At 37.7% G+C, this 14248-nt stretch overlaps 1 protein-coding gene across 1 annotated transcript in view; it reads left to right on the forward strand.

Moving 5' to 3' along the window:
- Positions 1-14248, forward strand: part of LOC107089538 (SH3 and multiple ankyrin repeat domains protein 1-like) — a 65579-nt gene that overhangs the window by 29460 nt on the left and 21871 nt on the right. Inside the window, exons 4-16 of the mRNA XM_015382388.1 lie at positions 1399-1470; positions 1551-1659; positions 1787-1938; positions 3170-3337; positions 3569-3610; positions 5763-5879; positions 5974-6051; positions 7763-7829; positions 8028-8203; positions 8302-8432; positions 10323-10462; positions 12772-12879; positions 13297-13375. Of these exons, the coding sequence (XP_015237874.1) occupies positions 1399-1470; positions 1551-1659; positions 1787-1938; positions 3170-3337; positions 3569-3610; positions 5763-5879; positions 5974-6051; positions 7763-7829; positions 8028-8203; positions 8302-8432; positions 10323-10462; positions 12772-12879; positions 13297-13375 (1439 nt within the window). The remainder of the gene's footprint in view (positions 1-1398; positions 1471-1550; positions 1660-1786; positions 1939-3169; positions 3338-3568; positions 3611-5762; positions 5880-5973; positions 6052-7762; positions 7830-8027; positions 8204-8301; positions 8433-10322; positions 10463-12771; positions 12880-13296; positions 13376-14248) is intronic.

A 14248-nucleotide genomic window follows, 5' to 3' on the forward strand; every position in this document is an offset into this window, starting at 1 on the left:
TATTCTCCTAATATAACAAAGGATAGAGTTTAAAACCTTAAAACACAGTAAGGTTTAGATGTTGAACCCACTGCAGAGAGATAAACAGGTGGGTAGACTCCCCAATAATGGTACTTAAGTAAGAGTAAAAGTACTTTGTAATATTTTTACTCAAGTAAATGTAAATAGTAACCCTCAGAGAAATTACTCAAGGAAAGTACAAAGGTATTTGGTAAAAAGACTACTCAAGTACCTACTTGAGGAACAGTACCTACTTACTACCTATCATAACAACTCATTTGATACTTTTTGAGTTGTAAAACATATTACTCAAAAGTTATATAAAACAAAATCAATGGTTACAGTATGTAAGAACGGGTTAAGTTTGCTGTTTACTGTATTTTTCCAACTGACACAGTAGACTCAACAGATGGAAAACAATATTTAACCAGAAAGCCTTGAGTACAAAAATAAGAAATTGTCTCTAAATGTGCCCATATGTTTGATACAAGCTTGTTTTCATTAAGTGAAGTTACTCACAATGGATGGAAGAGCTAGAAATGTTACTTCATTAAAGATAGGGAGATTTGATCATATTTATTATTTAAGTTAAGGTAAAATGGTGTAAAACTACTCATATAATTAATTTTTTCTAAGTTTCTCAAGTAAATGTAACTGAGTAAATGTAACTAGTTACTACCCACCTCTGAAGATAAATGATCACAACTAAAGTGAAAATAGATTTAAAGCTTAGGTCTAATAGCATGGCATACTGGATTAGAAATGTTTAAAAGTCAGATTTGTTTGGAGATTTTATATTTTTTCCAATTAAATAGTTGTTCCATCTGGCTTTAAATCGAAGAAATGTCTTAGAAATTATTGCGATTTAAATTTAACCTGTAATTATTTTCTGCTGGCCTGTTGCTGTTTTAATTTCTTTTTAAATTAAAGATCTCTAGGTACTTATTTTCTTTAGATGTCCCTGCCCTCTGTTCCTTGCAACCCAATCTGTGAAACAGGGTTCTAGATGACATATGTAAATAACCTAGAGTAATTTATCTTTTTTTCATCTGCAAGCTCTTAAAATACACTTAAACAAGGTATAAATGTCCAGGTGAAAATAGAAACGTTAAAACATTTTCTTAAAGAAAATGATGCAATGAAGTTGTTTTTTTCTCCATAAATAAATCCAGATCCAACTTCTGAAGAAATGAATCACAGCCATGTTCTGGCAGGTCTGAGTGGGAGAGAGACTTTCTGGAAACAGTGAGAAATTCACTGCAAACAACAAGAATAGCAACCATTCTGTTTTCTGAACGACAGGCTCACACCAAAAAAAAGATGGTTTTCTACACATGTTGCCCCTGAACAATATAATTTGCTTTTTCATACTGATCCTACTGTTTTTTTTGTCCACAGTTTAGGTACAAAACCAGAGTTTATAAGCAAACCAACCTGGATGAAAAGGCTCTGGCTAAACTCACCACAAAGGTAATTCTTTTCAGCTTAATGTGTTTGTTGGTGGCAGAACAGCCATGACAACCATCCTCTTCTCATGGTTACACATTCAGGCCAGTCAGAAGAAGTTCATAGAATATGTTCAGACTGGAGCAATGGAGAAAATGGCAAAAGTTCTGGATAAAGGTCTGGATCCAAACTTTCATGACCCAGACAGTGGAGGTGAGTTTCCTAATATAGTTTTTTTTCACTGGTAAGAAAAAAAAAAGTTGTGGCATCCATTAGAGTTTAGATTGACTGAAAATCTAAATCATTATAAATATCAAACGATTCCCCCTGTGCTCCTCAGAGACTCCACTCTCTGTGGCTGTGCAGTCCGGCCTGTCAGTGGAGGGAATCAGGCTGCTGGTTCTGGGTGGAGCCCACATGGACTTCAGAAGCAGAGATGGGATGACAGCGCTGCACAAAGCTGTCAGAGCTCACAATCATGCTGGACTGCTGGTAAGAGCTTTCATGCACCACATACTCAGACAGATGGGACTAAATTAATAAACTGTTACAGTACGTATACGGTTTAGCTTACCACAAATGAAACTGTTATGACCTTATACAGTAGCAGCCATTAAAAATGGCCCTTCCCAGTCAAATACCAGCCGAATGGCGACCAACTTTCCTCCAATTCCCAGCAAAATCCCTTCCAACTTCCAGCCTATGGAGTAAACCCCTCCTTCTCCTGGGCATGCATATTTTTTTACTCTGATTGCACTTTTTCACTGAATTACTGGGTCTGACCAGGAGACGGCGCTTCACTTTAGATCTTAATGTCCAAAAATCATAACAGAAAAAATATTTTAGTACAAACATTGATGTTTGAATAGGAATTGCAGGGGACCAGGCAAGGACCAAAATTTCCCTGTCAAAGAAAGAGGGGAAATTTTGAATGCCTACTACTGTGCCTCTTCATACTTACTTTCCTTTGATCAACAGTCTTTTCTAATATTTAATGCAAATTTTTATAGTTTCTTAGGGATTTGTGAATTAGTTTGCTTCTATTTGCTGTTTGCTTTTAACTGACACACCTGAATTTAAATGGTATTGGACAGTAAGGGATTTGTCTATTCTATTCTATTCTATTCTATTCTATTCTATTCTATTCTATTCTATTCTATTTTATTCTATTCTAATCTTTTGGAAGTTAAAGAATTCCAGGGAGGTTCTGGTAGATATGTTCCTTTATTTCATGTATGTTTTCAAACTGAAGGCCAAAAAAGTTGACACACCATCCATCATCTGACACACTTGTCCCAAGTGGGGTCATTGCAGGGCAACACAAAGGACAAACAACCATTCATGCTGTGTCATTCTGTGGGAGGAATCCAGAGTACCCAGAGAGAACCCACACATGCTCAGGGAGAACATGCAAACTCCATGCAGAAAGACCCTGGGCCGGGAACCAAACCCAGAACTTACTTACTGTACTGCAAGGCAGCAGTGCTACCCACTGTGCCACTGAGCAGCCACACACCATCCATGATAGTTTAATTCTTCAAAACATGTTATAGTTTTTTGTTATATCGAAATATAAGGTAATAGCTATTGAAAAGAAATTTCCAATTTGGAGAAAAGAATATCAGACAGTAGAAGATTGATTTATGGCATCTTTGATACCCATCCAAACACACACAGCCCCAGAAGGGTTAGAAAACCTGTATCTTCTCATGCTTCCCGCCAGGCTCTTTTGTCTCTCGGAGCGTCTCCTGACTACAAAGACCGCTGTGGCCTGACCCCGCTGTACCACACTGTGCTGACAGGGGGTGAAACCTCCTGCTGTGAGACCTTGCTCTATTACAGGGCGAAGCTTGGCACCCGGGATGAGAATGGCTGGGATGAGAGTCATCAGGTAGCTCTATCCATGAATTACTGATGAATCAACTTCAGAGTCATTCTGCGTTCATGTGTACATTTGTGGTTTCCTCTCATATGTTCCGTTAACTCAAGCAATGCACCATCAGGTCTCTCTCTCTTATCTCAGTCATGGTGGTCTTTGACCGCCACACTGTGTCTCCCACATTTTCTTCTCCATCCTCACGTTTGTTTTCATTCTCCCTCCTATCCTTCTCTCTTTCCATAGCACAGGGATGAAGAGGAATTTGGAATGGAAGAAATACATAAGGTACCTTTCATTCCACCATCTCATCATCCCTCCCATAGGCACAGACATTAAGTAAATGGAGTCTTGCTAATCTCAATATGTTAGAAATATAATTGCAAAGTTATTTAAAACCCTTGAACTTTGTCACATTTTGTTGAGCTAAAGCTGATCAATTTCATCTTTTTTATTGGGATTTTCTCTGACAGACCAACACCAATAAACCAATGAATACATGTCAAATGGAACAAATTTTGCATATGCATTTAACATTAATGCATAGAATAAAAAATCTTCAAAATGTGATGTTTGTTTGTTTGTTTCAGTTAGTCAGGTGGATGGAAAGGAACTAATTTTCAAGCCTTTCCATAAATATTCCTAGTAGCTGGTAAAATCAGTGGTGTCATATTACTCGACTTGTTAACAACTTTCTATGGGAGGCTCAGGACATCATACAGTGATCATCCTCTCCACCTTAACTTTGAGCTCCTAGCCTCAGGCAGGAAATTCACTGTGCCAAAGGCTAAATCCAACAGGATGAAAATCTAATTTTAACCCAAGCAGTCGCAAAACTACTCTGCAAAACTGATCTAAATAAAAACAAATTTCTTAAATTCAGTCTATTTACCCTTAATTTTAGTAGGTAAATGGGATGATTTGCCAAAGGAGTGAGTATTTTAACTCTTAAAATAATATAATTTGATAACATGCACATGTAATAAGACAATGCAATTGTTTTTTTTATTTACATGTAAATTGCTTTGTTCCATTGGCACATTGTCTGGGGGGAAAATCCCATAATTTAAGAAACAATGACTTATTTAGATTTTTAATTTTTTGCAGTGTAAAGTTGAATTAAAAAAGGAACAATAGTGATGTGTAATAATGGTCTTGCCTCAATTTGTCTTCCATGGTTCATAGTTTGATGTTGCTTGTTTATGTTCTGTTCATAAAATTATGTGATTGTATTCTCATGTTTTTTTTGTTGTTGTTTGTTGTTTTTGTTTCTACCCTCTTGCAAACCAAATTTCCCTCAGGGGACAATAAATGTAAAGTTAAAGTTGAAGGACTTAATTGGCCCTAATTTTGTCTAGGTCGTTCTAACAAACATCTAAACCGTCTTTCGTTGGTTGTTAAGAGTTGTTGTCCTGTTAGAGGGTGCAGCTCTACTTCAGTCTCAGATCTTCTGCAGCTTCTAGCAGGTTTTCTTTATGGATTTCTCCCCGTCAACCGTTATCAGCTCCCATAGTTTCTGGTTAATGAAAAGTTTCCACAGAGCATAATACTGCCCCCTCCATGTTTCACCCCTTGGGATGATGTGCACATTGATAGATGTTCATCATTTGAAACCTAATTCTCTAGAACTTTCTCCCTCTATTGTTTGCTGGGTTCCTCGCTCTCCAATTATACTGGTTGCTCTCTAGTGTTCTCTGATAAACTGTGGAGGCCAGATACAGAGCAGCTCCTGTCTCCCTCTGACTGGATAATCACAGCTGGATTCTGATTACTTCCTTGGCTTCCTCTAAAATCAGCTGGTTCCTCTGGATTTAATTAGGGGTATCAGAGTAAAGAGGCCACTCTTATCATCATTTGGAAATGATCAAACATTTTTCTCTGACTTAACAATGACCCACCTTTTTTTTTTTTTTGGTGTTTCACATTAAATATGAATAAAGTTCAAGGGGTGTAAATACTTTTGCAAGATACTATATCTCTTTGCTTCACTGAACATAAAACATTGCCTTCTCTCTGTCACTGTGACGTTTTAGTGAGTTAGTGCTGCAAACCAGTTGTCATGGTATTTTATTTTGGTTTGGCTGCTCTGTATTATCTTTCTTTACTTTGAACAAACTGTATCTTGTGATATTTTCAGCTCTGCAGAAAAAAAAGAGGAAACCATTTTCTGTGGTTTCATTTTTGCTTTGCTCCTTAGCCTAGCTCAATAATGTCTCCTAATACAATCTTGTATCCTTGTAATTTTGATATAAATGAAAATGCTAGATGTATTTTTTTTTTACTATTGTCTTTCTTTCCATCTAATTTGTCTCCTCTATAGCCTTTTTCTGTCCTGTCTTTATTCTGTACCTGACTGCGCTCATTGGTTCTTCATGTATTTCTCTGCACTCATAACACTAACAATTTGTGCATATTTCTGTCATAATCTTGACATTAAAAGGCTTGCCAGAATGGCTTTGCACAGCACTTGGAGCATCTGCTGTTTTATGGAGCAGACACTGCTTCTCAAAATGCCTCAGGGAACACTGCACTTCACATTTCAGCCCTATACAATAAGGTAAGTAGAAGTGCCCAGCACTAAAGTGCGATACATAATAAATTGCAAAGTTCTAAAGGTGTTAACACTTCGGTTTCTGACTCTTAATGTTCAGGAAAGCTGCGTCCGGGTTCTTCTGTACAGGGGGGCAAACAAGGAGGCCAAGAATAAGCATGGTCAGACCCCTTTTCAGGTAAACTACTATGGTCAACATACATTTTTTGACTAACTTACTTCGTACACACTTTTGGTACCTTTTGCCTCCAGAAATACTTTAGTTATTCCTGGATCCAAAGGTGTCACAACCTTTCCTTAGAGAATGGGTTCCCAAACATTTAAGCCTGTGACAAATATAACAGGTGTGTGACCCTCTAAATATGCATATTGTTATTTCCATCCATCCATTTTCTGTCACACTTATCCAAAGCGGGGTGCTGGTGCCTATCTCCAGCTCTCTATGGGCAAGAGGCAGATTACACCCTGGACAGGTCCCCAATCCAACACAGAGACAAACAGGACAAACAACCATTCACATACACATGTGTCATGTTTTTAGGCTGTGGGAGGAAGCTGGAGTACCCGGAGAGAACCCACCTATGCTCAGGGAGAACATGCAAACTCCATGCAGAAAGACCCCAGGCCGGGAATCGAAACCAGAACCTTTTTGCTTCAAGGCAGCAGTGCTACTCACTGCGCCACTGAGCAGTCATATTGTTATTTTACTCTATTATTTGTTTTAAGGCTAAAGGAAATATATTCATTTTAATATAAATATTTTCTTTTCAAATCATGTTTGATAATGAACTTAACTAAAGTATAATTTCAATTGTTTTATGGGACTTATCATTTTAAAAGGTATAATATTTGAAATATGGAAGAGACAAATAAATACATTTTAAATGTACTTATTTTATGGTACATTTTAACTCACAATGTATTTTGAAATAAAAATAAATACTGTTATTTCACTCTATATTTATTCATAGATATAGAGTTAGTTTATTATATACCATTTTAAATAAATGTATTTTTCAAATGACATTCAATAACTTATTTCTATTATTTTAAAGGTAATTTCCATTCTTTAATTTGACTTTTAATTAACTGTGTATTTTTTAATTTATATGTAATTTATGTATTATGTAAATGAATACATGTAAAATATACATATTTTATGGTACATTTATTTATTTCATTTAGTATTTTGCCCCTTTTTTTGGTTACATCAAGATGATTACGTCTCATGACCTCCTAAGGGGTCCAGACCCCCACTTTAGGAACCCCTGCCTTAGTGATTCTGGTCCATGATCACATGATAGCTTCTCACAGTAGCCGATCAATGATGACAGGCAAATCTACATCCCAAATATCCTGTGACGGACTGAACTCTGGAGCCTTTATAGTCCACTGGAGATCATTAAACCATAATGATCAAGAAATCAGTTTGAGATGGTCTGAGTTTTGTGACGTAGAGGTTTATCCTGTTGGATGGAACCATCGGATACTAGGTCTACTGTGGTCGATAAACAGGGTTAGCAATACTGCTGATGTTGGCTGACACGTTGCTAAGGTGGTAATGATTGGACCCAAAATGTACCAAGATTATACTGTATCTCACGCAACCTGAACTGTTGAAAAGAGGCAGGATGGATTCAGGTTTTCATGATTTTCAGACCACCAAAGTTGATTTCCTACCATAAGATTCACAGTATAGCATCATTCGTGCATACCTTTGAGCTGTAAGGCGTTATGTTATATATTGTCTATCTTTCTGTCATCCCATGCTGGTCAATCCATTCTTATTTGTCATCAAATGAAAGAGGAAATATTTTCATCTTATTAAAGAACCAATCAACCAGAAAAACGTGTTTTAATTGTCCTGCTTTGTGCTTTAATGATTCCAGGTGGCTGTGATGTCAGGTCACTTTGAGCTTGGGGAGATCATCAAAAATCATAAAGACACCGACATCGGTAAGCTCTCCTACTGGACCTTCAGCTTTATGCTTTTATCATCTGTTTTTGACACTTACCTATGAACTCTTCCCCTTTTCTTCCTCCATCAGTCAGACTAATTTATTCTTCCTTTTCCTCTTGTCAAACTCACCCTTCTTTCTAACTTCCTACACCTGATGTTTGGCCCTTGGATATCAATCTTCCTCACATCACCAGTTCCCTTTCTAGAATCGCCAAAGTTTGTTCCCAGACGAAAAGACAGTGTCCACACGCTGCCTCTTCCTTCACTTCAGTCCCACCCCCTCCTGCGTGCTAACAGTGATAACACCATGACCCAGTCTGACCCTTTGAGCCTACCCAACAAGGCTGCAACCAATCCCAACCCCGGACAGGTACTGAAAGGTTTAGGGATGTGTGCATCAGTTGATCTTTGTGATAACATGCACAGCTTGTGTGATTTACATGCATGGAGCTCCGTGTGTCTCTGCAGGGCCAGCGCCGGGCCTCCATAGGTGTCAGAAGCTCCAGCAGTCCAAGAAACCGCACACGCTCCCCTTCCAGAGGCAGAGGGGGCCAAAGTGATACAGAGGAGAGACAGCGACAGCCCAGAGGCAGACAGGGGTAAGGAAGTGTGTACATGTAAAACATCATTTACAGGGAGCGAGTGAACAAAGAGTGACAACAGTGGGTTGAAAAAGTAAAAATATATATATATATATAAAAAAACATTTATAAAGAAGCAAGAAAAGTCATTGATGTTGAGTAAAAAAATAGTTAAAGTTGGGTTCTGGTATCTCTGCAGGCCATGCAAGTTATTTCCCACCAAACTCACTCATCATGGAAGGCTTTCCTTTATGTGCTGGTGCAGTCATGTTGGACCAGGAAGAAACCTCAAATTGTTCCCAAATACTAAATATAAGGAAATTGACAAAAATGTTGGAAACGAGGGACCAAATTCCCAAAAGTCCCTTCCTTTCCCAAAATTTACAGCGCAGTCGGGGAAGTGCTTTTGCCACAGACCTAGACTGTTTTTTTTTTTTTTTTTAATTGTCAGACATATTTAAATTCTGCTGTAAAACCTAATGATGCCAGCTCTAGGTCTGCAGCTGCTCACCCATAGAAACCCATTCATGAAGCTCTCTCACCCTGAGCTGACCTGAAAGCCACAGGAAGTCTGGACGTCTATAGCTACTGATTGCAGACACTAGGATATATCTGTTACCTCTTTGCCTCAGTATCTCCTGACCCTGCTCTGTCATTTAGCATTTACCAATGACTTCACTTTGTTAATACTCCATTAGACTTTATATCTGTCCAGGGACAACAGATGAAAAAGAGCATTTTGATCAATTCTGGTGCATTTGCAGGAATGCTTATTAATGTGCACTGTCCCTGTCAAATAAAAAAATTAATCTAAAATAAAATCTAGAGGCTTTTGCACTTTGGAACGTAAACATTTTTACTCACTCCATAAGCTGTCATAGTACCAGCCTAGATCTTACCATGATGAAGCAGTCTACAGTCCAAGGCACTAGATCCTGGAACTGGAACTACTTCTTTCATCCGACTAATTTGTTTTATTCGTAGCATCCTAGCCTAAATCTTGCATGGTCCCATTTTGTTTTCATATAACTTGTTGATGGAATTTAAGTTGATCATTTACAGAGAAAGCTCATTTTCTTTTCATACACTCTCTCTTTAATAAATAGCTAAGCAGATATCATAACAGACTTGTAGCTGCCAGACAAACAGCACATGCTCTTTTAACAAAATGTATTTGATCTATTCAAATATTTTTCAGAAAGCAGGCTTTTAACATCACTTGAATAATGTGCAGAGTTTTGTGATTTTACAGTTTTTGCACACAGGTTTAGATTAAGATGCAGTTGAACAATTTCTCAGAAACTCTGATGCCAGCTATTAAAAAAATGCCTGGATCTGAAACCTAATCAAATTCTTGAGACTGAATCCTTGAATCCCAGATTAGGAGGTTTAGAGAGTTATGGGGCTTTGTAGGGAAAATATTAATTTGTGAATACTATATAAAAAACAAAAAGAAAAAAAAAACATGTGGGGAAAGTGAGCTGTGTTGACCTGAATTATGTTTCTAACTTCTTAATGACCAGTTAATTTAGTGCTGAAACAGTTTAGCACAAGAGGTTTAAATTCCTCCTAGAACCATTAAATTGAACTTAATAGTGACCTTTAGCCTCTTAAAGTCACTCAAAGTGACTTTGGGAGGATAAAGGTCAGGAGACTTTAAGATTCCCGTATAAATATGAAGATGAGTGCGAAATATTAGATATACTGTAGCATCTTACAACTAATATACAAGACATACTCTCTGGGTGCATCAACATGTGCAATATGCCTCCTGACCCTGGTGTGACTCAGGCATAAATTGACGGCTGTGTGGTCTGACAAGCTGTTGTCATCAACTTTGTTCTTTCGAGTGGACAACTTGTGTCATGCTTTGTGAGAGCCTTTCTAACTCCCCCCCCCTCCCTGCAGCGCGCCATCGGCTGGCAGTGGAGGAGGCCAGATGAAGCGGATGTACAGCGCAGTACCAGGACGAATGTACGTGGCCATTCGTTCCCACTCAGCAAGTGGAGACAGAGAACTCTCACTTAACAAAGGAGACAAAGTAAAAGGTGAGGAATGTTTAAAAAAAAAACATCATATGAGGAACCAGAAGAAAAAGAGAGAATCCCTCATCTGTTGGAGGATGAATCATGTGACTTTGAGAATAAACTCGCTATATGTCACTGCATATAATTAGCAGATATGCAGCACTTACAGTAGAACTCATCACAAAATAAATATTTATAGCAAAGACAGTTAAAATTAGAGCTAACAGTTAAAGAGCAATGAGAGTTGGCAGTTGCTGGGCTAAATAATGCTTAACAATGCTAAACAGGACTTTTCATTTAAATCAAAGAGCTTTTAAAAGCATACATACCCCTTAGCCTTTACCATATTTGGTGAGAATACAGCATCAAACTTCTGTGTGTTTCATTGGACTGACACAACGTGAAGCAAATATGTGAAGTGGACAGAAAATGAGACAAAAGTTAATTTTTCTACATCAAGGATAGGCAACTCCAGTCCATGAGTGGTGTTGTATAATTCGTTGCTTTGTGCAGAGCTGTATAATTCTCAGTGTCCTGACTATTATAAAAAAAAACTCCCTCCTCAGAAAAAAATAGGAATAAAAAGGTGAGATCATTATTAAGTCTTAAAAAAATCTGGAAATCTAGATACAGGATGTAAATCAGCTATTTGATACAGGTGTTCTGGACCAAAAACACTTTTAAAGGTTGCAGCAAATCTGCACTAAAGGACTGGAGTCGTCCATCCATGTTCTATATTATCATTCAGGCGAAGTTAGATTGGATGAATGATATCTTGCCATGTTTTGACTTTGTCTAGGTTATCGTAGCACAGGAATATTCTTTGATCTAAACCATCCCATAGTACCTCTGGTTGTATGATTCGGATGGTTGTTCTGCTGAGAGATGAACCTAAAATTATTTCTTAAAGAAATTGGATCCATACACATTCCCATAATCTCTGACCAGTTTCCTGGGAGAAAAGCATCCTTCAGCATTAAGTTCTTACATACAACTTACATGCTGTTCCATGCCTACACCACAACACTGTAATTACTATTATAGACCCTGCACTTATTTCAGTGCAGGGGTGGCAAATTGAGGTGCCAATTACCTGGTATGTATTCTTTTGAACGTTGGCCAGTAATGTCAAATTTGGCTCATCTGAGCACTTCCACATCTGTCTGTGTCGTCTACTTCTGAGGTTTCCAAACTTTTCAGTTTCTGATCAACAAGAGTCGACTTATGACCCAAACAACGCTTCTATAAATAAATGAACCATTGGAATATATATAATAAAATGCTGTAATATGAAAAAAATTGGTAATACAAAAAAATGGTAATATAACATAAGGTCACTAAAATGTAAATATCTTTAAGCACTTTTACATAAATGTGTATTTCTTAATTATATTTCTGTAATGGATTTAGAGACATCCTGGTTGATCAAGGACGCCCCAATTATGAGAATCAGTGCTCTACATGGTTTATGGCAAACTACAAGCAGAACCTCCTTTCCACCATGATTTTCTCCTTGCCCCTCTTTCACTATGGCTACATCTGAGAAGCTTTATTATGAGTAGCTATGCTGTTGAACAGCCTGTCCCAAATGAGCAGGGGATCAATGCAGTTCCTCCAGAGTTCCTATGAGCCTCATGGGTCCCTCTCGGATAAGGTGGACCACCATTTCAGCTCAGAGTTTCTAAAGATCTACTTCTTCCCATCTATTCTACAATTATGCATTAATTTTGGACATATAATATAAGCACATTACATGAAAGAAATGTTTATAACTTATAAAAAATTAAATTAAAAAATTAAACAGTCTGAAGTATCTTTGCTGTATATTCAGCAGTGTATTAAGCTACAGAAGAGTCAACCTGTGTACTTCATGTGGAAAAATACACAAGAACTAAAACTTTGCAGATATATGTGGAACATCATTAAATCTTTTTTAAAAACAGGTACAGAAAATTGCATTGCTGCTAAAATCTAAAAAGCGCGGCTTGATAGATTAGAGCGAGAACTGAAGCACACAATATTTATTACAGTTTAAAGCACAGGGGGCTCAGCAACGTAAACAAGTCTAGTTTCAGGCTTGGAGATTAAAAAGAAGGCATATCAAGAAAACCTTTGTGTTGTCAGGTTTTTAAGAGGAGCTTCATAATATATAAAAAGATTATACTTGTTTTTGTTGATGGGAATAAAACTACTGTGTTAATTTATGGATGAGCATTAACCCTTTGGTTGGGATCTGATCAACCATATTGAGTGGATTTCCTGACTTGTGCCTATATATGCTGTTAATAATTATTCATCCTTGTGTAAATATATGTATGCTTCTTTCTTAGTGCTGAGTGTGGGAGAGGGGGGGTACTGGGAGGGAACAGCGAGAGGACGTACTGGCTGGTTTCCTTCTGACTGTGTGCAAGAGGTAGCCCCACCCAGCAAAGAGAAAGGTAAAATTATACATGTTGAAATTGAATCATCAGCCTGTTGCATATATGAACTGTAATTATTTTCAGTAAAACAACACTAAGAAAGCAAAAGATATTTTCATAATTGTTTGCAATTTACTTCACTTAAATGTTTCACCAGAACTTAATGTGTAAAATAATTTTTTTCTTAATGTTATTTTATGTATGAAACAGCAAACAGCAAATATAAATTCACTTTAAATACAGAAACATCTATTGGCCGATAATAATTTTATCAGTTTCCCCAAGAGGGATATTACATGCCTCGCTGACATAGGATCTGGTTCTACTTCATTTTTTTTTTTTTTTTGCCAGAAAAAATAAAAACACATAGATGGTGTCACAGGACAATCTGCTAGTATTAATTGGACGTATGTTTTATCCTGTGGTGCGTTTCAGAGACTCGGAGTGAAAAAGCTAAGAGGAAACTCTTTCGCAACGTTACAGTGGGAGCATACGATGGCACTGACGGCCCAAGGTAGGACTGACGTGCAACATCCCAGGTTAAGATTTTTCGGTTAGAACAGGCCGGTCAAGGTCCAGTTAAAATAAAACAAGTAAGAAACTATGTTCAGATTCAATCAATCTAACCTGACTGAGTCTTGGCAATTTATAAAAAAGAATGGATCCAAGGTTTCAGCCTGTAGATGCCCAAAGCGAGTAGAGGCCATGGGGTACAAACACCAAGTAAATTCATGAGTTCACAGCATGTTCAAAAAGTACTGCAAACACAAATATACAACAAGCAAATTCAAAAATGACACTAACACACAGAAAAAGCAAAGGAAAAATGCGAGCAGCAAGTCCTCATGATGGAATTTCTCCAGACCACTAGGGGGAGATGATCGTCAGCTCTTATGGAACACAATGTAAATGTTTAAATACAGATGATGAACAGAGAGAATTTTTTTTTTTTATTAATAGTAAAATTTACCTTTTCTTTCTCCCAATCAAATTTCTTTTTTACTGATCAGGTCCGTAGACATTCATTCATAACCCATTTCTCAATATACATACTTGTGCGCTCTCATGTTCTCGTGCCACATCATCGGCCTCATCCCCAGCACTGTTCCAATTGACAGGAAAACAAGACCGAGAACAGACTAAATCCCCGGGTGTTGTTCTCGCCCCTCCCTCTTTACAGAGCATGCATCACAAGAGAATTGTACGTTCTTCAGACTGAGCGCAGTCCCAGCATGCACCTTGGCAGCAGTTGGGTTCCACAGGAGCGCTCACAGAGCTCAGTTATAATTTAAAAGTTCCCTACTGTATGTCGCTGCTGTTCTACAAAATTATGTTTTCAGCAGAGGCGTCAAGTAACAAAGTACAAATCTTTTATTACTGTACTTAA

This window comes from Cyprinodon variegatus, unplaced genomic scaffold (assembly GCF_000732505.1).
Source record: "Cyprinodon variegatus isolate N-32 unplaced genomic scaffold, C_variegatus-1.0 Scaffold256, whole genome shotgun sequence".
Taxonomy (NCBI): Eukaryota; Metazoa; Chordata; class Actinopteri; order Cyprinodontiformes; family Cyprinodontidae; genus Cyprinodon; species Cyprinodon variegatus.